We start from the raw sequence: 25060 nt of genomic DNA, 5'->3' as shown, positions 1-25060 counted from the left end.
GGGTTAGGGGTGGGGTTGGTGTACGCATTAAAACAGCTTACAGGAGGAGGAGCTACAGCTCATGCTCCCCCTCTCTGGAGCTCACCTCTCCTCAAATGGCTCTGCAGCGAGCACCCTCTCTATTTTCTTGGCACACTTTGAGACAATAGGACCAATTGAGCATTGTGTCAATGCCACAGCCTACCTGAGTATTGTTGCTGACCATGTCCATCCCTTTATGACGACATTGTACTCATCTTCTGATGGCTACTTCAAACAGGACAACTCGCCATGTCATGAAGCGCGAATAATCTCAGACTGGTTTCTTGACAATGAGTTCACTGAGATCTGGTGACTGTGGAGGCCATTTGAGTGCAATCCAATAGAGCACCTTTGGGATGTGGTGGAACTGGAAATTCACATCATGGATGTGCAGCCGACAAATCTGCAGCAACTGTGTAATGCTATCATGTCAAAATGGACCAAAATCTCTGACGAATATTTGCAGTATCTTGTTGAATCTACGCCACGAAGGATTAAGGCAGTTATGAAGGCAAAAGGAGGTCCAACCCAATACTAGTAAGGTGTACCTAATAAAGTGACTGGTGGGTGTAAATCATATCTACTAAATTGGAAAAAAAAGTCACTTAATGTATGTAAACCCCTGCCAGAAAAAAAAAATCTGATATGGAGAAGACAAAGTACATTACAGTTGATATTACCCAACATTGCATACATTTACATTGTAATCATGACTTGAATTTCTACATCATAAGATTTGACATTATGGTGCTTTGAAAGATGCTACCGTACAAAAACAGCCATCTATTAAAGCAGGGGTGTCAAACTCAATTCCTAGAGGACCGAAGCCCTGCACAGTTTAGTTCCAACCCTGCTCCAACACACTCACCTGTAGGTTTCAAACAAGCCTGAAGGACTCAATTAGTTTGATCAGGTGTGTTTAATTAGGGTTGGAACTAAACTGTGCAGAGCTGCGGCCCTTTTGGAACTGAGTTGGACACCTGTGTATTAAAGGGTTAGAAAATTCGGATATTAGTTACTCACCCTCATGTCATTCCAATCCCCTAAGACCATCGTTCGTCTTAACAAATGAAGATATTTTAGATGAAATCCTGGAGCTCTCTTGTCCTCCATATAACCACTTTTTTAAGCCAAAAAGTAAAAATATTTGTACGTCTAAATCTTCTGCATTAGATCAGTGTGCACATTTGCTAATGGACAATACATCACATGTGCAGTCTAATGGCAATTCACCATGCTGCCTATAGTAATTAAACACGTACCCTTGACCTGACAAGGAAGATAAGATATAGGTAAACAAAGTTGTTTTCACAGATTTTTGGCATTCAAATGTGTTTTTGGAGCTTCGTATGATTACAGTTAAACCACTGAAGCCACATGGGATGTTGACCATGTTTTGAACATCTCATGACCCTTGCAGCTTTTGGAGAATGAGAGAGCTGTCAGATTTCATATAAAATATCTTGATTTGTTTACTGAAGATGAACAAAGGTTTCAGGTATTTAGCACGACGTGAGCGTGAGAGTAGCAGCATTTAAATAATTAGGTGAACTAACGCTTTAAGTCATTGACTCACTAGACTGGATTTAGACCCAGCTCATCTGTGTAGGGGTTGACAGTGTGATGAATACAGCTTACAACACGTGTGCAGAATTTACCCACCGAAGGACAGTACTGTCTCACGTGCAGCGTTCCTCAGGTCTTCGTCTGCGGACCGCCACAGTTCAGCAACCTGCTCTGCACTCTCTGAGGCCTAAAAACACACCAAAACACTTCTCTAAACCAATCAGTCTCAGTCGCTGTCACGTGATGCTTCAAAAACCATACCAATATGCTAATTTACTGCTTATTTCCGATTAGCCATATTTTCAGGTTTCATTTTTCAGGATTTGAAAATCATAAACACTCATAAACATTACAAGTAGTAAAAATTCAGTACAAACTCATCATGATGTCCTATATTCAAGACAGAACTGACCTTCAGACTTTTCAGAGCCAGGCAGGCCTCATGCCGCACATTCGTGTTGCTGTTTTTCAAGAGATCGGTGTAATGAACCACTGCCTATGAAAGGTTCATATAAAAAAAAAAAAACACATCACACACAGAAAACACAGAACTTGACTCCACTAAGAAAATGGACAGCCCCTATTATGTCATTTCAAATATCAACTTTCATGTTGTTTGTCTGCATGTTACTGTTTATGAATGTCTGAATGAACTGTCTATGAGTGTCTCCCAAATGAAAGAACTGACTCTGACAGAAAATAGACCTAAAAGAAATGTCCATTTCACAAAACACCAATATATCACACAAAAAAAATTAATTGTTGCACAAATTGAAATTGCTAATTAAAATTAGACTAACCAAAATGTATCCATTTTGGAAAAAAAACACCAAAGACATGCGCTATAGTTGATTTGAATGAACTAAATTGGCCGTACAGTAGTGTATGAGAATGTGTGTGAATGCGAGAGGTTATGGGTGTTTCCCAAAACTGAGTTGAGGCTGGAAGGGCATTCGCTGCGTAAAACATGCTGGAACAGTTGGTGGTTCATAACGCTGTGGCAACCCCAGATAAATAAGGGACTAAGCCATGGGAAAATGAATGAACGAATGAGCACTATAACTTTCCAGAGAATAACACATATACGTTGCCTTTCCAGAGCATAGTGTGCTTGCCTTGCCATTTAAGTTTGTATAACTTATTTAATCTTCTTCAGTGACAAAAATATATTTATAACACCTTAATATTTATCTCCATGATTTTGAAGATAAGTTGTAGACACATTTAAATAGCATCATTTTGCAATAATTTTTACCTACTTTTTATGAAAATTCATAATAGAAAGATGCCTTAATGTTTGTTTATTATGCATGTTTTTACCCCAAAAACATCATGCATTTCTGAGTGTGCCACTCACAGGTGAGTGGGCTTGACAAACCATCTGTCACACGCACCAGACACTTTCTTACACTTTCTTACTCACTTCATATTAAAAAAAATAAAAATAATTAAGTGAACTTCATATAGGTGAGTGGGCTTGACAAACCACCTGTAGAAAAAGTCTTCTCTCTCTCTAAAACAGGGATGTCCAAGCTTGGTCCTGGAGGGCCGGTGTCCTGAAGAGTTTAGCTCCAACCCTAATAAACCACACCTGAACAAGCTAATCAAGCTCCTGCTAGATATACTAGAAATTTCCTGGCAGGTGCGTTTAAGCAAGTTTAAGCAAAACTCAACAGGTCACTGGCCCTCCAGAACCGAGTTTGAACACTAGAGGTGAATATACACTGGTCTCAAGATTACGATTATCATGCCATCAATACAGTTCAATTTGATATCTCAGTGCATCACGGTGCATTGACGATGCTTTCCATAAATAATTCGATTTTTTCTTCACAACACAAAACTTTTTTTTTCATATTTATATATTATTTGTAATACAATATTGTCCTTTAATAAGGCAGTAAGATATATGAACTGTAACATACCTGCTCAAAGAAAACACTCTTTCTGAACGTATCAAACTAAACCCAAATTCATGGACAGAACACAGCATGAGCATTTATAGCAAATAAACGAATGTAAATATTGTTCTGCTTGCTTTTTGAGCGCTGTCTTACACCCCTATGATTCGTCATTGTCTTTACCCACTCAACAGAAAGGGCTGTGCGTGGGTTTAGAAATAAAAGCGATGTTCACCGATGAGTCACACGGAAGAACAGCCGCGGTTACAGTCTGTATGTGCATACTACACGGTTATCACAGGTAATCCGTAATAGACACAGTGGAGAAAACTCGCACCTCAGGCATGCTCGTGTCTGGATCCACAAGTATCACTTTAACAGCCAAGAGGAGAGGAAAAGTGACCTCACAAACAGGCCAGCACAGCGGGTCAAATGTCCAAAGTGTGTGTTTGTGAGAGAGAGATGGAACTTTACAGCATTTCTCCCTAGTAGTGAAATAGCGGCTCGTGTACTGTGCCTTTCCAGCAAACTCACAAGCAGTTGAATTGTGCATAATTATCTACCTTTTAAATAGTAGGAGCGCTTTATTTAGTCGAGCTCGCCTCCTTCGCCATAGTATTCTACTGCGACATCGCGCATAGGAGATAAATGATGCGAGTGCGTAATAACCGGTTATGATTTATAACTGAACCGATATTGAATTGTCCCCATCTGCATCACGGTGCACAGAAGAAACAATTAATTTTGACACCCCTGCTCCTATAAAAAGTGTGCATTGCCCCTTCTTTTTGAATTGCTGAATGCCTCCGCAATTGTATCTTACTAAACTTGTCTGCTATAAAACTAAATGAACCTTAAATGCACGTAAACCCAATTATAAGAAACAAAATTAAAGACCTTTTAAAATAGCATAACAGGGGCAGTTGTTTGTTTGATAGCATGTTAGTGGTCTTCTACCTTTGCCCTGAAGGATTTGGAGCGCGAGGCCCGGTTGAGGCAGGACGAGGCCGCTGAAGCCACCTTGTGATTGGCGTCAGTCTGCAGTTTGGCCAGCAGCTGGAGGATGCGTCCCGTTGGCTGCAGATCCGAGATGCGCTTCCCCTTCAGCTTCTTCAGTGCTCGTCTTCTCTTGGGACTCTCCAGACAGGCTATCAGATACACTGCAGCAAACCCCATCCCAGACAAACACACAGGCTCTTAATGAGATCTATGGGGAAGAATCCTTGAGACTGATTGAGTCGGAGAGATTCGCTAAACACACAGTGAACCCAAGAGGACAGCAGGAACTGGATTTACTGCATGTCAGTTATTCACTACTTCTTTTTAACATTTCATAGCAATTTCAGAATAAAGGATAAAATAAGACGATTAACACAGTTATAATAAAAATGAACATTATGAAATAAACAAGCAAGGAAATGATCACCGTATTTGTTACAATTTTTTCTCCAGAAGAAAGTCTTTTTTATTTATTTCAGCTAGAATAAAAGCAGTTTTAATTAAAAAAAAGGTACATTTTAGGTAAAAAAAAAAAAAAAAATTGAAGCTGAAATTGGGGAAAATTAAAAAATTAAAATTGAACATGAGGGCTCATAATTCTGACTTCAACTGTATATTTATATATAAATAATAAAATGTAAAAAATAATACAAATTTAACCTATTATAGCAACGGTGGCCAACCCTGTTCCTGGAGAGCCACCTTCCTGCAGATTTCAGTTGCTACCCATATCAAACACACCTGAACCAACTAATTAAGACCTGAACACCACGTCATAATTACAGGCAGGTGTGTTCGATATGGGTCGCAACTGAATTCTGCAGGAAGGTGGCTCTCCAGGAACAGGGTTGGCCACCCCTGTATTATAGGTTCAAATTATATGTATTATTTTATTTAATTTAAAATAAATGAACCCAAAGTTTGGTTTGTACACATTTGACCCAATGTAAGTTTAAAACAACCCGGCATTATTAGAGTGTACTACATAAAATTAAAGTAAACATTTTTGTTTACTAAAAATTTTTGTTTACCTGAATTATTAGCCCCCCTGATTTTTTCCCACAATTTTTATTTAACAGAAAGAATTTTGTCAACACAGTTTTAATAACTCATTTCTAATAATCGATTTATTTGATCTTTGCTATGATGACAGTAAATAATATTTGACTAGATATTTTTCAAGACACTTCTATACAGCTTAAAGTGACATTTAAAGGCTTAGCAAGGTTAACTAGGCAGGTTAGGGTAATTAGGCAAGTTATTGTATAACGATGGTTTGTTCTGTAGACTGTTAAAAAAAAGATTAAAGCTTAAAGGGGCTAATAATATTGACCTTAAAAGGGTTCATAAAAATTAAAAACTGCTTTTATTTTAGCCAAAATAAAACAAATAAGACTCTCAAGAAGAAAAAATATTATCAGGCATACTGTGAAAATGTCCTTGCTCTGTTAAACATCATTCAGGAAATATTTAAAAAAGAAAGAAAAAAAAAAATCAAAGGGGGGCTTTTAATATAAATAAAATATTAATATATATTCAAATGTATTACAATTTCACCAATTTATTATAGGTTAAAATTATATTCACTACTATATTTAATTTTAAAATAAATGAACCCAAAGTTTGGTTTGTCCACATTTGATCCAATGTTAGTTTAAAACAACCAAGCATTATTAGAGTGTGCTACATAGAAAATAACGTTACAAATAACAATAACAATAACAATAATATAACACAAATAACATTTTTGTTTAAAAGTGAAAAAAAAAATTAAATACATTTAGGTCATATATTTTTGTTAAAATAAATGGCATTTTACCAATTAAAATCCATCAAATCAATTAAAATCAGTTGAACCATTGACTATTTCCATTATTAACAGTACGGTCCAAAAAAGACTTTAGTCATTTTAGCCTGACGAGTGAGACGTGAGGGCAGTTCTTTCTTATGCATACATAAATACAAAACTGCACATAGATATTTAAGAATGTTTAATAATATTTCTATATACATATATTCCCTAAATTTAAACTTTAATTTTAAATTTTGTAGTTGACATTTTCACAACAGAGAAAACAAGTCAAGTTTTAAAGTCAACTTTAGTCAAGTCACAAGTCTTTAGTCAAGTCACAAGTCAACTTTAGTCAAGACGCAATTCATTTTAGACCACAAATCTGTAAATAAATTTTCCACGCAAAATCCAGGAGGAGTTTAATTCAATTCAATTCATGTTTCTTTATATAACGCTTTTTACAATGTAGATTGTGTCAAAGCAGCTTAACATAGTTCTAGTAAAGTCCAGATTTCTGAGTTTAAGTTTAGTTCAGTGACAATAGATCATTTTACACTAGGATTATTTTAAATATCTTATTTTAGTGTGATCCACCCATTTTAAGGGTCGCATTTCATTAATATGAGTATTATATTTATATAACATATTAGTATTATATCATATTTATCACATCAGAGATTTAAATATTGATGTTGGGTGCTTCTTTTTTACTATATGAGATTGTTGTGTGTTGTGTGACCCCTCGGTGCCATTACCTTCTTTAGAGAGGAGAGAGATGTGCTCCCCAAAGTCAGTAATACTCCATCTGCTGAGGTAAACTAGCAGCTGAAACACAGTGAGACGCTCTGCAGTGCACAGAGTAACAGACGCCACCATCCCACTGCACTGCACCTGATGCAGCAGCTGACTGAAAACTGCAGGACAAGAAACCATACAAAATGAATATACATATATTTATGCAATTTAATAATTGTTTTTTATTTTACAGATTATTTCTGAGAAAGAATACAGTTTTGTTAATCTCAAATAATTGGACTTCAGTTTCAGAATTAACTCCAACTAAAAATAAATAATATTAATAATTATAATATACATTTAAAAATAGAGATGATAAATTATATTAGATGCTGATTACATTTTACATTGTGTTAAATATATAAAATATAGATTGTATAGAATAAACAGAACTCTTTATGCAAAGCTTATTATTTTAAAAAACAAATTCTGGAGTGACAATAAAAGGCAAAAATATAACAATAATAAAAGAATTAAATAAAAATAAAGTACATAAAGTACATAAATGATATGATGTACAATAATACATTTACAAAAAAATATAATCTTGTAGCAGTTAAAAAAAATTAAATATTAGTTTTAAAATTACCTTAAAAAAGAAAAATGACAGACATTTATTTTATACAAAGCTAGTTACATAATTAAAAAGTAAATTAATCATTCTTTATTTATTAAACTATCATTTAATTTACAAAAGTGCAAAGAAAATATTTGCATGCATTTTTACCAACAAATCTTAAATGCATTTTGTGAATATAAACAATTTGTGTTACGATAACGCATACAATTACAAAAAAATGCCAGCAAATTAGAAAAGATCAAATCCTAATGGAAATCCTCACAATGCACACACATTCCTCCCACAACATTCACAAAAACAATGGAAATTCTCCTAGGGGACCCAAGAATGTGACGGACACCGCTGTGCAGAGACTATTGCTCAGTAAACTTATAGGTGATCTTTAAAAGGTAAGGTTTTCATTTTTTTATTTTAATATCCCGATTGCCTTGTCTTTTGTATTTCATTATTTCATTAGCCTAAATTCCAGTTTTAGGGCCCCCCGAAACACATCCGCTGTGCTCAGTGCCATCCGCAAGTGTTGTGAGAATACGCGACGCAACCCCGCAAACTGCTTATGCTGTGTAAAAATGCAGCACGCTTCACCAATGTGCTTGCCCTGTGAGAAAACGCATCTTAAATGAATTATTACCGAGCATTAGTACATAAAACAGAGCACCAATGAATAAAATATAACTTATTTATAATAAAATAAAAATATAACTCAAATGTAAAACAAATGACAATTTTTATTAGAATATTTATTATTATACACATAAATTTATCAAAATATTATAATAAAATACAATAAACAAAAAAATGAATTATAGTATTAAAATTAGTACTTCCTAACTCACGTTTATATTACTAAGCACCAAACAGAAACATCAATCTGAAGCAAAGCTACTGAGTTATTTAACTGGTGTTGGATAAGGAGACTCTTCTTATGTGTAAAGCGATTTGAGTGCCCAGAAAAGCGCTATATAAATGTATGGAATTATTATTATTATTATTATTATTAATTCGTCCATGAAATTTAACACCTAAGGACGAACTGAATATAATAACAAAGAAGTCAATGTATATTTCTTTTAGTTAATTTTACCCTTCACAAAAGACACAACCACTAGCTGATGGATGCTTGTATAATCGATGTCTGTATTATTACTATACATGCTGACATAAGACGCCTATATCACTGTTTTGTCAATACAAATCTTTAAATAAATGTAAATAAAGTATTCCATTTGATTCCTTTGAGTTTATTAGGCAACATAATTCAGCGGTTTATGGAGTCATTAGAACAGAAGAGATTATAGGCACCTGCATCAGTCTGGCCGGGCTCTTTGGCTTTGACTTTGTGGATGTAATGTTTGCGCAGCGCCCTGAGGAAAGCCTCCGTGGAGCAGCAGAAAGCTGAATCACTCTCACAGCACTCCTTCCAAAACACGTCAATGCCCTTCGGAGTTTTGGACAACACTGAGAGACACACACACACGCACTCAAACATGAATAATGCATCTACAATCTGAGACGGCTGACACTCACAGCACATAAAACTGTACTCTAGAGTGACACTTAGGCCATGTTTACACCTGGCATCAAGGCAGGACACTACAGATAAATAGGGTAAGACTATTTTTAAGATACAGTAGTTTTCAACATATATACCCAAATTGATTGATTACATTAATACCTGGAAATATTTTTGGCATTAAATTTCTCGTAATACGTTATGTTTAATATGCAAATGAGGAAGTATATTATTAAATATGTGCTAGATTTCAATCTGAGAGGAGTTTTATTCATTTATTTTCTGGACGTCTGTCTTTTTAATATCTAAATAGTTTATAAAGTAGTTTGAATAGCACAAAATAAAATAAAATACAATAAAATAAAATGCTGTATATGATCAAGCAAATTAAAAACTATCAGAATATAAATATACCAGGAGTAAATGAGGCAGTGTTTTATTAAATATGTTTTAGATTTCAATCTGGATGAAGTGAGTCAGGCCAAAATGTGATTTTATTATTTATTTATGGACATATTAGAGTCTAAAGTTTTTACAGAGGGGATTTTGAAAATCTTGTTTTTTTTTAATCAGTGAATAGCTTAGAAAGTAGTGTGAATAAGATAAAATAAAATAAAAACTTTTAGAATATAAACATACCAGGTGTAAACGAGGCAGTACTTTATTAAATAAGCTCTAGATTCCAATCTGGATAAAGTGAGTGAGGCCAAAGTTGTATTTTATTTGTATCTTTTTTATTTGCATATTTATTTTCCGGACATATTTGAGTCTAAGGTTTTTACTGAGGGGTGTTTGGATGTCTCTGTTAATCAATGAATAGGTTAGAAAGTAGCGTAAATAGTGAATAGTAAAATAAAATAAAATGCTGTATATGATCAAGCAAATTCAAAACCTTCAGAATATAAATATACCAGGTGTAAATGAGGCAGTATTTCTTTAAATGTGCTCTAGATTCCGATCTGGATGAAGTGAGTCAGGCCAAAATGTGGTTTTGTTCATTTATTTTATGCACATATTAGAGTCTAAGGGGATTTTGGATGTCACTTTATTAATCACTGTAATGTAATCTGTGTATTTATGTTTAAAAATATAGTGCGATAGTCAATAAAAAATAAAAATAAAAAAAATAAAATGCTGTATATAATCAAGCACATTAAAAACCTTTAAAATATAAACGTAGCAGGTGTAAATGAGGCGGTATTTTACTGAATAAGCTCTAGATTCCAATTTGGAGTCAGGCCAAAGTTTTATTTTATTCATTTATTTATTTTCAGGACATATTAGAGTCTAAGGTTTTTACTGAGGGGATTTTGAATGTTTCTGTTAATCAATGAATAGGTTAGCAAGTAGTGCGAGTAGTCTACAATAAAATAAAATGCTGTATATGATCAAGGAAATTAACCTTCAAAATGTATACATACCAAATGTAAATGAGGCAGTATTTCTCTAAATATGCTCTAGATTCCAGTTTGGATGAAGTGAGTCAGGCTAAACTGTGGTTTTATTCATTTATTTTATGGATATATTAGAGTCAAACATTTTTACATAGGGGATTTTGGATGTCACTTTATTAATCACTGTAATGTAATTTGTGTATTTTAGTTTAAAAAATGTAGCGCGATAGTCAATATAAAATAAAATAAAATGCTGTATATGATCAAGCTAATTAAAAACCTTCAAGATATAAACATACCAGTACAAATGAGGCAGTGTTTCTTTAAATATTTTCTAGATTCCAATCTGGATGAAGTAAGCCAGGCCAAAATATGGTTTGATTACTTTATTTTCTGGACATATTAGAGACTAAGGTTTTTACAAAGTAAAAGAAATTAGTGTGAATAATCAAAACAAATAGTTTATAAAGTAGTGTGAATAGTAAACAAAAGAAAGATTAAATGCTGTATATAATCTAGCAAATTAAAAGCATTAAAAATATATAAATACCAGGTGTTAACAGGGCCTTAGATGGTACAGAAAAAGTAAATATGTTGTTCTCAATCAATCTTAAACTTGCCTCATTATTAAAGTTACTAGTAGGAAACCTATGCATATCAGTTATTAGCATGATATCTTACAGACATACTTACAGTCCGCCGCTGAGATCTCATCTATCAATTTCTGTGACAAAGCAGCAATTTTTTCCAGCACGTTAACTTGGCGTGAGAGTTCATCCATGATGTCTTTGTGCACCAGATCAGAGTCTGACTGCTTAAGAGCCTGGGAAGAGAAACAACCAGAACTTAAGTACTTTTGTGAATATTTTGAGCAAAAATGTATAAAAGTTTAAAGATAGTTCACCCTCCAAAAAGATAACACATACGATTTATGGAGCTACTGCAGAGTTTAACAGTAACGGAGTGAAAATTTATAATTTGCACATTTTTAAAACCTAAAGGAGTTTAAAGCAATCAAGCACAAGACATTTTTACCAACTGTAAGATTATTTAAGAATCATTTTATTGAATTATTTATACAGTAAAGACTTTGCAGTGCAATTTCGACACATACAAAACCATAAAGCACTGTTTATTTCACTTTTATCTTTGCTATATTTATCAATGCTTGTAATTTATTACATTTTATGCATGATTGGCTCATCTACAGAATCATGCAAATCAATATAAAATTAAAACAATTGGTAACACTTTAGTATAGGGACACGTTCTCGCTATTAACCTGTTACTTAATAGCAATGTGTACCACACAATCAAGTGTTTTCCTCAACCTTAAATACCTCTTTGGCATAATATCTTGCACAACATTGTTCTGTCTTATGTAAAAGTACTTGTATAGTCTGTCTTAGTTTATGTGTTTAAGTATTTCAAGTATTTATATATAGTTAGTGGTCAGATTATCGCTTCGGCATGTGTATAGGTTTAATATAGCTCTTAAATCCAGTGTTGTGTTCATATGTATGATTAGTATGTTTATTTATGTAGCACTGTGGTCCTGCGAGACACAACATTACGTTCTACTGTATGTATAGCAGAATGACACTAAAGCTCAACTTGACTTGACTGCTATTTCTGCGCAGAATTAGTAATTAATGAATGGTTTTTAGAGTATAGTAAGTAAAAACTTACCACATGAAATCAAAATTAAACACTTTTTAACTTTTATTTTAAGGTTTACGATGCTAATCCAACTAGAACCATTTGTTTGGAAAACAAAGCAAGTCTCATACAATATATCTACTAAAAGATAGAAAATGTAATACTTTATAAACTTTATTGTCCTTAAATCATCTTAGAGTTTGCATTTTGTTCAATAACAGTACTATAACCGATTTACATACATTTACATAAGTAGACTCAACAATGGGCTTAAATCTGAGGATTTCTGCAGATTCCGTCTGGGTCTATTTATTATAATGCATGCTTTTAAGATATTGGCTGCTTGCAGCATTTACAAAAAGTACATAGACTGTATGATCTTCTACATCCCTAATCCTACCCAATACATGCAGCTAGCTCTCTGCAACTCTCACATGGTCACAGGGCTGCGCCTAATCAGTACCTGGATGGGAGACCACATGGGAAAGTTGCTGCCCTAAGTGGTGTTAGTGAGGCCAGCAGGGGACAATCAACCTGCAGTCTGTGTGGTTCCCAATGCCCTAGTATAGTGACAGCGATTCTATACTGCTCAGTGAGCGCCGTCTTTCGGATGAGATGTAAAACTGAGGGCCTCACTCTCTGTGGCCTTTAAAAATCCCAAGATGTCCTTTGAAAAAAGGAGGGGTTTAACCCTGGCATCCTGGCCAAATTTGCTCACTGATCCCTGTCCATCATAGCCTCCTAACCATCCCCTTATCATTTTTGGCTTCATCACTCTGTCTTCTCTCCACCAATCAGCTGGTCTGCGGTCTGGCGCAATATCGCTGATGTCGCGTAATCCAGGTGAATGCTGCACACTGGAGGTAGATGAGGAGATTCCCCCAATGTGTAAAGCATTTTGAGTGTCTAGAAAAGCGCTATATAAATGTAAGGAATTATATTTATTACTTAAACTACCAAAATAACTATTAATAAGGAGCAAATTAGGCGTTTTATGAAGCAAAAGTCATAGTTAAAGGTTTGTTAATAATGAGAAGTGAACCTTAAAATGTAGTGTGACCATAAATTCTTTCTAAATAGTAATCGTCAAGTCAATTGGTAAAATTGTGTATTTATATCGTAACATATGCAGAAAAACAAAATACCGCAAAGTCAGATTATTTTCCATTATCAAGCAGCCCTAACCAATAGCCAACTATGAAGTAAATGTCCACCAGTTACCAACATTCTTCAAAATATCTTCTTTTGTTCAACAAGAAATTCAAATGTTTAGATCCCCCTAGACAGGCTTTCTTGCTCCAATTTTAGCAGGGGTGTCAGTATTGGTATGAACACTGTATATGTGTTACTGTGTGATAATGAACAGTGGTTTGTCTGGAAAGGTTGCTTACCCTCAGCAGAACAGCGCAGACACTGAGGTGAGTTTCAAGAGCCTGATCCAGACTGTAGACTCCAGTAGTGACGGACGCTTTTACTGCAGCGTCTCCTCTCAGTCTGACCTGACCTTCAGCGCTGTCTTCTGAGGACACACATCTCTGCTCCTGACATAACAGACCCATGCTTTTCAGGGTGCTCTCATTAAACGAACCAATCCTGGCAAAATAATACAAATAAATCAAGTTTTTGTTTTTTGGTATTAATTTACAATACATATAAACAGTGCTCAGAATAAATGGGTACACTCTTCACAGATCTCTCTTTCAAATAAATATATTCTACAGGATGCTTAGGTTAGTTACATAACAAGTATTGTTTTTACACATCAGGTTAAATGCATTAAATAAAATAAAACATTAAGTACTGGTATTTGATCTTGAACTTACAGGATGTAGTCCATGCATTACTTGACGTTATCCACAAGAGGGCACTTTAAGCCTTATTTTAATATGTCGTACATGCATTGACTTTGCACACAAGAATGCAGATTTGCATTCTATGTCATTTAATGTTATAAAAACATGTATCAGGTTATATTTCACCCCAAATAAATAAATAAATAAATGTTCACTTTTGTAATGAGAATTAAAAAATTTATGTATATAAATAATGTTTACTTTTGTAAAAATAAATATTTTTGAAAACTATTTAAATAAAAAAAATTTCACTTTTGCAATGAGAATTTGTAAAAAATAATTTATATAAATAAATTAATAAATAAATAAATGTCACTTTCGCAATGAAAATTTAAAAGATTTTATATAAATAAACAAATAAATAAATAAATGTTCACTTTTGCAATAAGAATTAAAACTAATAATTTATATAAATAAATAAATAAATAAATAAATGTTTATTTTTGTAATGAGAATTGAAAAAAAAACATGTGTAAATGAATAATTAAACGTTCACTTTTGTGATTAGAATTTAAAATAATTATTAACATAGAATTTTAGCATTTGTTGTTTGCATATGTTGTAATAACAAAAAAATATATATATACCCAGTGTTCCCGAGTCTGATGCTGCTCATAATTGGCATTTCATCTTCAGTACAATCTGCAGAGAGAAAGTCGAAACTACCCAGCACTTCCTCTTCCTCTACTGCCAGTGTCTGAGATGAAGGCACCTGAGAAGCGTCGAGGTCCTTCTAACCACAGGAAAACAAAGTGCATGGAAGATTAAAAAAAAAAAAAGTACCAAAAATATTAAGTCAATTTCACCCTGAAAAAAAAAAATCTACATTTTCTATTATAAATTATAAATGTAATAATTGTCTTAAATTGTCTAAAAATGTATGAAAATGTGTTATTTGCTTGTTATTTTAAGCTAATAAGGGTCTAAAATACAATATTTATTTTTAATTTAGAAGGAACATAATGAACATTGGAAGAATAAATTAAAAAGGACATTTTACTTTAACATAAATATAGTGTTATTTAGAGCCTTTTAGCATTAAATAGTACAAAAGGTGTTAACTTCCAAACATTTTAAGGGAGTAAGGAAGCAACACAGATTTTGTAATATAACGTATAATATATAATATATAGAGGTTGGACAATGAAACTGAAACACTGGCCAATTTAGTGTTGGGGCTTTCATGCCTAAATTTGAGCAGCCTGGTGGCCAATCTTCATTGATTACTCATTCCACCACTAAATCTGCGGTCACATTGCACTTTTCGCCTCATAGACTTCCATTCACATACACACGAATGCGTGTGCTAGAATCGCAAGCTTGTGCGACAAGTTCGCAGTTCGCCGTGTTGCAAAGGTCAAGCTTGGTGAACTCTGACCTGTGAAATCGCATCATGTGAGTGCATTAGACCAATCGAAGATCAAAACATGACCTCTCTGGACAGAAATGTAAAATATGTAAAACAGAAATGTAAAAACTCCCTGGAAGTTTCTAGTATACATAGAAAGCGCTTGATGAGCTGGTTCAGGTGTGTTTAATTGGGGTTGGAACTACACTCTGATGAACACTGGCCCTCCAGGACCGAGTATGGACACCCCTGCCCTAGGCCCAATACTTGTGCTAGATGGGTGTGTCACTGCAAGGACTACCCAACTAATCTGGAGGGCCCAACGGTTCAAACGCTGTATCCTGAAGGAAGTGCCGTGTATCCGGATGTTAATGCACCAATACACACACAAAATCCCCCTGGCCACTGTGAAGGACTTGTATCGGTCATTCCAAAAACGAATCGATGCTGTATTGGCCGCAAAAGAAGGTCCTACACCAAACTAATGAATTATTGTTGTCCAAAATCAAGTGTTTCAGTTTCATTGTCCAACCCCTGTACATATATAATATATAATATGTGACAAAAATGTACATCTTATTCAAACCCATACCTAATAAACTAAGAATTTTTTCAAGTGGCTGATGTAGTAATAATTTTGGGTACAAATATAGTTTCAAATGTGTGCAGTGAAATTCACTTCTTATAAAGATCTTTTTACAAATCATGAATATTAACAACACCTTTAAGACATGGTTGAGCTGTCGGATCTGCAGATCTAGCTTCTTTAGGGTCTCCACATTGCTGGTTTCCTCCAGTGCTGTATTCAGATCCTCCAGAAGTGCAGAAACTCTCTTAGCTACGGCTTTCTTCTGCGCTCTGCTCGGCTTTCTGTCCTTCACCGGGACTCTGTCTTCAGTTTCCTGCTTGAACGAGGTCTCTTGTTCAGTGGCCTCATCAGGGTTTGTCGTCTCCTGTGCATCTCCTTCCCCTGCGCTGACGCTCATTTCTCCGCTCTGTTTGAGGATATCTGGAGTGCTGTAACGGTGGAAGAGGAATATGGAGTCTCGTTTGCTGCCCGCTGGACTTGGAGAAGCAGTGTCTGTCTCTGAAGGCCATTCAACACTCTCCTCCGCCTAGGGTTGGGAATGACAAGAAGCTAAATATAAATATATATTAAATATACATTCATGTATAGCATGTATATTTTGTTTTTGTTACAGACTTAATCCAAAATGGATTAAATAAAATAATTTCCTCAAAATTATTCACACAATGCCCCATAATGACAATGTGAACATTTTTTTTATATTGTAGCCAATTTACAAAAAAAAAAAATTTAAATAAAAATCACGTTCATAAGTATTCACAGCCTTTGCTCAATACTTTGTTGATGCACCTTTGGCAGCAATTACAGCCTCAAGTCTTTTTTAATATGATGTCACAAGCTTGACACACCTGTCTTTGGGAGTTTTTGCCCATTCCTCTTTACAGTACCTCTCAAGCTCTATCAGGTTGAATGGGAAGCGACGGTGTACAACCATTTTCAGATCTCTCCACTGATATTCAATAGGATAGCATGCCACGCAAGGACATTCACCGAGTTGTTGTGAAGCCACTCCACTGATATTTTGGCGGTGTGCTTTGGGTCATTGTCCTGCTGGCAGATGAACGTCGCCCCAGTCTGAGGTCAAGAGCACTCTGAAGCAGCTTTTCATTCAAGATGTCTCTGTACATTGCTGCATTCATCTTTCCCTCTATCCTGTGTAGTCTTCCAGTTCCTGCTGCTGAAAAACATCCCCACAGCATGATGCTGCCACCACCATGCTTCACTGTAGGGATGGTATTATCCTGGTGATGAGCGGTGCCTTGTTTTCTCCAAACGTAACGGCTGGCATTCACTCCAAAGAGTTCAATTTTAGTCTTATCAGACCAGAGAACTTAGTTTCTTATGGTCTGAAAGTCCTTCAGATGTCGGGCCACTCTACCTTACAGGCCTGATTGGTGGATTGCTGCACAGATGGTTGTCCTCCAGTAAGGTTCCCCTCTTTCCACAGAAGAATGCTGGAGCTCAGACAGAGAGACCATCGGGTTATTGATCACCTCCCTGACTAAGCCCTTCTACCCCAATCACTCAGCTCAGATGGCGGGCCAGCTCTAGCAAGAGTCCTGGTGGTTCCAAACATCTTACACTTACGGATGATGGAGGCCACTGTGCTCATTGAAACTTTCAGAGCAGCAGAAATTATTCAGTAACCTTCCACAGGCTTAGGCCTCAAGACCATCCTGTCTCAGAGGTCTACAGACAATTCCTTTGTCTTCATGCTTGGTTTGTGCTTTGACATGCACTGTCAACCCTGGGACCTTATATAGACAGGTGTATGCCTTTTCAAATCATGTTCAATCAAGTGAATTGACCACAGGTGAACTCCAATTAGGCTGCTGAAACATCTCAAGAATTATTAGATGAAACAGAATGTACCTGAGCTCAATTTAGAGCTTCATGCAAAGGCTGTGATTACTCGTGTGCATGTGATTTTACAATTTGCAGCAATTTTAAAGCTTTTCTTCACATTGTCATTATGGGATAATGTGTGTATAATTTTGAGGAAATAAATTAAATTAATTGAATCCATTTTGGACTAAGACTGTAACATAAAAAATGTGGAAAAAAACAAGCGCTATGAATACTTTTCGGATGCACTGTGCATACATACATACAAAAATACATTCAAAGTAAATATAATATATAAAGTGATATATACATAAACAATGCATTTCATACATCTGTGTGTGTCTTCAGTAGATCATCATCCTGTATCTTAGCATCCAGAACAGTGTGTTGTGCGACTGGCGGGCCGCTGGTCTTCTCATAGGCAGGGGGACTGAGGGCCTGGGTGGAGTCGGCTAGGTAACTGAGTAAAGACACGCCCCTCGACTCCCGTGAGCCAATCGAAAAAGACCCATCTGCATCCTGCATCTGACGCATCATAGACTACAGAATAAAACCACAAAACCAAATTACATGATGACATTCAAGCTCTGCAGGTGAAAGACAATAAGATAAAGCAACTTCATAAGCTTGCCAACATCAGCACAAATCATGTTTGGGTTTGTATGGCTTCAAGCTTGTGTGTCAAAATGAGGATTATAAGGATCGTTTTTTGTTGTTACACAGTGTATGTTGGCTTCTCCCCAAGATCTCATTGGAGGCACATTGTACGATCTGTCACACAGAAATAAAAAAAGCAGATAAAATCTCCCAGTTCGCACCCGGTTTTACTTACAGTTGTCTCTTCACATTAAACCAGGACAGGAGAATTTATTTCAACACTGGAAAATTACACACTTCACCTTTAAATCTTTGTGAGTGCTCATGCTGTGCTTGCATGTGTGTGTACAGTATCTATGCGTGTAGGATTCTGTTGGTCTCCGATTTTCTTGTTGCAATTAATGGCTGAAGCTTTTATCACAATGTATGGTATCATTGCGGTATTTACCTCAGCTACAAAAAAGATTTAACAGATATAATAACTGTAAACATAAAATACAAAATAAACTTAACTATACTACAAATAAATTAATTAAAATATATTATAATATTATATTATAAAGGGGCATTGCAGTGGTGCAGTGGTTAGCACAGTTCAAAGACATTCATTGGGTGAACTGGGTAAGCTAAATTGTCCGTAGTGTTTGTGTATGAATGAGAGTGTATGGATGTTTCCCAGTAATGGGTTGCAAGCTGGAAGGGCATTCGCTGTGTAAAACATATGCTGGATAAGTTGGTGGTTCATTCCGCTGTGGCAACCCCAGATTAATTAAGGGGTTAATCTAATAAAGATAATAATTTAATAAAGACTTTCTTAATAAAGTCTAAAAGAAAATGAATGAATAAATGAATAAAATAATATATATATATTTATATAACAACATAATAAAAATAGTGCATTTCTTTATTGTATATTCATGTTTATGTTTTATTGTACCAAATGTTTCAACAAATTAAAATCACATTAGTAAACGTTACTTAATGTATTAAAATCAACTGTTAGAAATAGCCATTTATTAGTTACTATGTTGAAGTTAGGTTTTATTAGTTATTTAGTAAGATTAGAAACTTTTGATGTTAATAAATTATTTCAGCATCAATTAGAAAATTTAGATTTCATTTTTTTTTTTTGTACTTTAATTTTTCATTTAAGTTATTTTTTACACAGGTTAACAAATTGAAGCTTATTGTAATGCGTTAACGAACAATACAAATAATCACAGAATATTTGTATCAAATATTTCAGCATGTAGTGGGCCAGATGTGTAACGTGAAAGTGTTTGAAAATGAACAAAGCATTTGGTGCTGATTATGAAAACCAATGCAAACACAATCAGAATATTCTTAAAGACCACTCTAAATTTCAATAATAGATAATTATTGGCTATATTTTATTAAGTGCACACAAAAGCAATATTGTGCATGTTCATTATTACAATGCATTAAACACCAGCATGTTTATGGGTGTTACTTGTTTTTATATCCCAGTGGGGATTTAAACCCGAATGCACACAGGCTTTTACTCCATGGGGTAAAATGCTTATAAAGTCCCACAGAATGGAGTATTTTGAAAATGTAAAACTGCAGATTGTTTCCTGTGAAGGTTGGGTTTAGGAATACAAGAATAGACTATATGCATGGTTTCTGCAGGTTACACAAATTCAAATTTAAGACTTTAAGACCTTTTAAAGACTATTGTGAATTAAATTTTAATTAACTTATAAAGGGCAAAATGCTAAGGATATTTTCTAAAGGTCAGTTGGGAAGATTTGTACAGGTCGAATTAAAAAAAAAAATCTAATTTAGTTATTTTTTAGCCACTTATTTTATAAGTCTAAACAAGCAACCTAGTTACTGTATGTACATATACTTGTTTCAGCAATACTTAAAAAAAAAAAAGAAAGACCAGTTTTAAAAACAATAATAAACTTAATTTATGCACAACAGAGTTTGTCCAGGTCAGTAGCTATAAATACCTGGAGAACTTTTAAACATGAGTTAAACATTGTAAGGAAGATCATTAAGGCCCCGTTTACACTAGTGCGTTTTAGTTTTAAAACGGCGTTTTAGAATGAAAACGATTCGCGTCCAGACTAGCGTTTTACCCAGCGTTTCTGAACAGCTCTCCGTCCACACCAAAATGACTGAAATGCACATCACATGACTACACACACACTATCTGGCATGCGCTGCAGCCTATGATGAGAGCTGTGCTCGGAGTGCTCATCAAGCATCTCCCGCTGGATCTCACTATATTTGTTAAACGTGATATTTCATTTATCTTGTTGTCTATATCTAACAGCATATTCCCCAACTTTGGTCTTTTGAATCTATTACTTGTTCTCAGGTAACGTGTTTTGGCTGAGCGCAAAATAAGTTAATAATTAATGTAACCACATACATTCTGTATATTGACTGATCGCTTGCCTTTATTTCCTATAATGTATAAACTTGTTGTATGTTCTACTTTTATAATGGCCATTATCGATTATTAAACTAATATTCAGCAGAAGAGAGGGTATGTTTCGTATTTTCACTAAAAATGAAAGGAGGCAGTAATGTTATAGGCTGTTAAGTTGTTAATATTAAAATGAAAATAGGCAGTTCCTTAAATTATGTTTTCGTTTTATTGTTGAGAAAGTGAAACAACGTAGCCAGGGTGATGTGACTGAAGTTATACAGTACACTTTTCCCTTTGAAGATTTACTGGACATGTCCTCAGGAGTCAGTTTTTCATATCAAACTTGCGAAGTCTGAACTTAAAAGGAGAGGATGCAGAACTGAACTGTGTGTGGGCTACTTAATATTGAGGAAAAGCCCCAATCAGAGAGGGAATGTCGGCAGCCCCGCCTCTGTTTTCAGATGTCTCCGTTTTCCCCCATCCACACTGAGACAGAGCAGCAGCGTTTTAGAATGAAAATCACTCGAAAACTCCGGCGTAGTGTGGACGGATGGCGTAACCGTAGCAAAACGTATGCGTTTTAAAACGAAAACACATTAGTGTAAACGGGGCCTAAACCATATTGATAAATAGAGTTTAGGACCGTAACTTTAAGGTTTTTATTGAGATGGATTGTTGGTGATTGGATGGGTGTTGGCTTGATTGGGTACCTTTAGATGGACATAGGAAAATTAGGTTCCTGATTAAACCTGGACCTAAAATTTAATTATTTAAGGCCTACAACAGAACATTTTAGTAAATGTAAGACTTTAAGACCCTGCGGACACCCTGTATATGGTTTGTATAGTAGAAACATCATTACATCTATGAGAGTCCCCACCGTCAAATAGGAGCAAGTCTGTGTGTGTGTGTGTGTGTGTGTGTGTGTGGGTCAAACTCACTAGAAAGTATTTCTCAGTGAAACTGGGTGTGTTTGGCGGAGTCCAGCTATATACAGATCCCTTTCTGCTGTGGATGGACTGGCGGCTGGCAGACGCTGTCAGAGGCCTCACCTCAGTGCTATCAAATGGACTGAAGGAAGACAAATAAAGGAATGAGAAACTGTCAAGTAAAAAGAGTCTTGGATGTCCAACAGAAAGACTCAAGTGCCTGAGGATTAAATATATATATATATATTGAAATCCAAACACTATATATATATATATATATATATATATATATATATATATATATATATATATATATATATAGATATAGTGTTTGGATTTCAATAGGAGCTTCTATTGTGTTTTAGGCTAATCAAGGGTTTAGTTGTTTACCATATATTGTCAAACTGTTAGGTGTAACCTCAGTTCCCACCTTAAGCTCAAAACTTCTAAACCCACTCCTACCACTGAACATAATTCTGAGTGTCGGCAGTTATCCTATATTTAGTTTTGACCCTAAAAAAACGACCAAAATGCTTTTTAAGTTGCGTTCTTTTAATGTTTAGCTTTTAAATTAGCTTTTTTTTAAAAAAATACAAAACATGTTGGATTTAAGTATTCAAAAGGGATGCATAATGGTTTAGAAAAAAACTGTGCTGAAATACAGTTTTCAATGAGACTAATAATAAGAAAAGTTTTTTGGAATGGAAATAATTTTGCATGACATTTCTTGAAATGATGTTCTGCTTTTTTTTTTTTTTTTTAAAGAAAGAAGATCCTGAATGTTTTGAAAACAAATATTTAACAGAACTACAACAACGGAACAAGGACAGAACAAGCAGCAATTCAGAATATTAGAATTATTGAAGGATCATGTGACACTGAAAAATGTGAAACTTTAGGTTATGAAAAAAAAAAAAAAAAAAAAAAAAAATATATATATATATATATATATATATATATATATATATATATATATATATATATATATATATATATATATAAAATAAATAAATAAATAATTATAAATAAATATATAATTTTATTTATTTATTTATTTCACAAAAAAATCTGATTGACCCAAACTTTTTTGGCTTTGTAAATTTATTTTATTTAGAAATAAGTCCAAATATAAATATTTAGAAATATATATATTTCATTCAATTTTTATCATTCTTACTGCATTATTTGCATAGTAAATCGTTATTGAAATCATATTACAGCATTCACATGGTTTTCCTTTGTTATAATCCATGCAGTATCTTACATAACCTTGCAGACATTTTACTCAAAGATAAAAAAGATTCAAAGTAGTGTGAATAGTATTCGCTCAGGTTCAATGATGTGTGGAGTGGCGGTGTGTGTTTGTCATCACCGCTTGATAAAGACTGACACTGCTAACTGAGACTAAGCAGAACCAGAGGAAATGAGGCGACGGCAGTGAACTAACACACATGCACAAACACACACACACAGACATGCATGCATGCACAGACACACAGAAAGTCATACTAAAGTGCAGAGATGGTGAACAGGCTGTGAGATGTGTTTAATTTAGCAACGCGGGTTTAAAAAAAAGCCTATGAAAAATCTTTTCCACCTGGACTTTGTAAAGTGTAATGTGATCAGCGTATTTGTGCGTGTGTGTGTGTGTGTGAGAGAGAGAGAAGGATGGTGTAGAGATGAACTGTTTCTCCATCTCTCAGCAGTCAGCTGCTCTTCCACAGCTGGTGCGTGTTAGCCACATTTACAGGGGGTGTGTGTTTGTGTGAGTGTGTCTAGTCTACTCAGTTGCATGAAAAGACAGTCTAAAATATGCTGCAAATAGCACTCTCTTAACTCTTCTCGATATGTTTATGAAATCCAAATGCTATGAAATGAAACCACTTACAAAATGTGCTGCCTGCCATTGAATCTGAGCTTTAACTATTAAAATCTGAAGCTCTGAAGTAAAATTAAGGCAGAATTTTGTTCAATTTAGAGTTTTTTCAGGAGTTTGAAACTGCTTGCTAAAAAGATGAATTACCATTGGTTGTTGGTGAGTAAATAAATGGCAGGTGTGGCTCTAAAGCTCCGCCTTCTTTGACTTAAAATCATCTCGTTATTTCCCTTTGTTTAGTCTGTCACTGTCAGACATTGGAGTGTAAGACCAAACACTGAAGAGCTGCTTGTGTTTAAATTAACCGCTTAAGTGTCGCCCCCCACTTTATGAACAGAGACATGAAAATGGCATGGTTAATTTAAATGATGACCGATCATCAATGCTTTAGTGCATACCTTTAAGCCTGGTCTTAATTTACAGACACTTGTCAAATTGTGGCTGAAATGAGAAAGTTTGAAAAGTAAAATAAAAAAAAAAATGTAAAAAAGTTATGTGCCTTTAAGTTTATACTTATGAATGTTCATGTGTTAAAACTGCTTTTTACTTCTAAGCAAAAGGCCTTCTTCATATGTGGAAATAAATCAGATATAGATCGGATATGTGACAATGCGACTGTCATGTAAACAGGCAGATCAGATTTATTGAGGCTTTCCGTTCTGTACATCATTAAACTTGCGACAATGTGGTGCTTCTCCACGGTTTAAAGATGTAGAAGGAAGAGCGTGTGTGGAGATACCAACGCGGTAAACAACAGTAACAGAGGAAACATGGAGGAAAGTGGTCAGTCGCCACAATTTGCTCCCACCAGACCTAAGATCGCTCTCGTACCCACAAATTCCTCTGAATAGTGGATGACATCAAGCATATAAACCATAAGCGCAAGCTGTGATGATGGCCCTTTCCCACCTCCTCCGCCTCAAAATCATTTTAAAGTCGGGCAAACTTTGTGTTGTAACGTTTGCTTTTTGTCGCTATTAATACATGCACTGCGGGCTATTGACCTTATTCTAAAACGCGGAAGTGCGCCTGTTTTCGCGATTGTCTTAGAACTTCTGTTTCAGTCGCCTATGGGAGAAATGACAAGGAATAATAAACGGCAAAAAACGGTCAAACTACTTGTTCTACAAACAAATGTTTGCATGACTATACAGACCAAGTAGAATAAAATAAGAAGGAAATATCAGTTTGCAACATCAAACAGCGAAACGAGCAGTTTTTAATGTCTGAAAATGAATGGAAGTGAATGAGACCGGAAGTCTCGTGCCAAAAAGATTCAAATGGCAGCGCCCGCTCGTCTGCGGAGAATAAGGTCAATACATAGAACAACTATTCTCTCCAACACCAGTGCGCATACAGGCAAAGGCTACATCTCCAACCACACACACACACACACACACAC

At 35.0% G+C, this 25060-nt stretch overlaps 1 protein-coding gene across 6 annotated transcripts in view; it reads right to left on the bottom strand.

The window, feature by feature from the left end:
* Window positions 1-25060, bottom strand: part of ripor3 (RIPOR family member 3) — an 87143-nt gene that overhangs the window by 1275 nt on the left and 60808 nt on the right. For 2 of the 6 annotated variants that reach the window (XM_009302697.5, NM_001012499.3), the window contains exons 12-22: window positions 21795-21924; window positions 18186-18395; window positions 16144-16536; window positions 14661-14806; window positions 13612-13813; window positions 11255-11384; window positions 8957-9112; window positions 7035-7193; window positions 4446-4648; window positions 2000-2083; window positions 1684-1774 (exon numbers count right to left, since the gene is read on the bottom strand). In XM_009302697.5, coding sequence (XP_009300972.1) covers window positions 1684-1774; window positions 2000-2083; window positions 4446-4648; window positions 7035-7193; window positions 8957-9112; window positions 11255-11384; window positions 13612-13813; window positions 14661-14806; window positions 16144-16536; window positions 18186-18395; window positions 21795-21924 — 1904 coding nt within the window. Of the gene's footprint in view, window positions 1-184; window positions 1775-1999; window positions 2084-4445; window positions 4649-7034; window positions 7194-8956; window positions 9113-11254; window positions 11385-13611; window positions 13814-14660; window positions 14807-16143; window positions 16537-18185; window positions 18396-21794; window positions 21925-25060 lie in introns of all 6 variants that reach the window. The other 4 variants (XM_073952934.1, XM_073952933.1, XR_012407344.1 and 1 more) reach the window with 3 other exon arrangements.

Source organism: Danio rerio, chromosome 6, assembly GCF_049306965.1.
Source record: "Danio rerio strain Tuebingen ecotype United States chromosome 6, GRCz12tu, whole genome shotgun sequence".
Classification (NCBI taxonomy): domain Eukaryota; kingdom Metazoa; phylum Chordata; class Actinopteri; order Cypriniformes; family Danionidae; genus Danio; species Danio rerio.
This window is presented reverse-complemented; position numbering and strand designations above follow the sequence as displayed.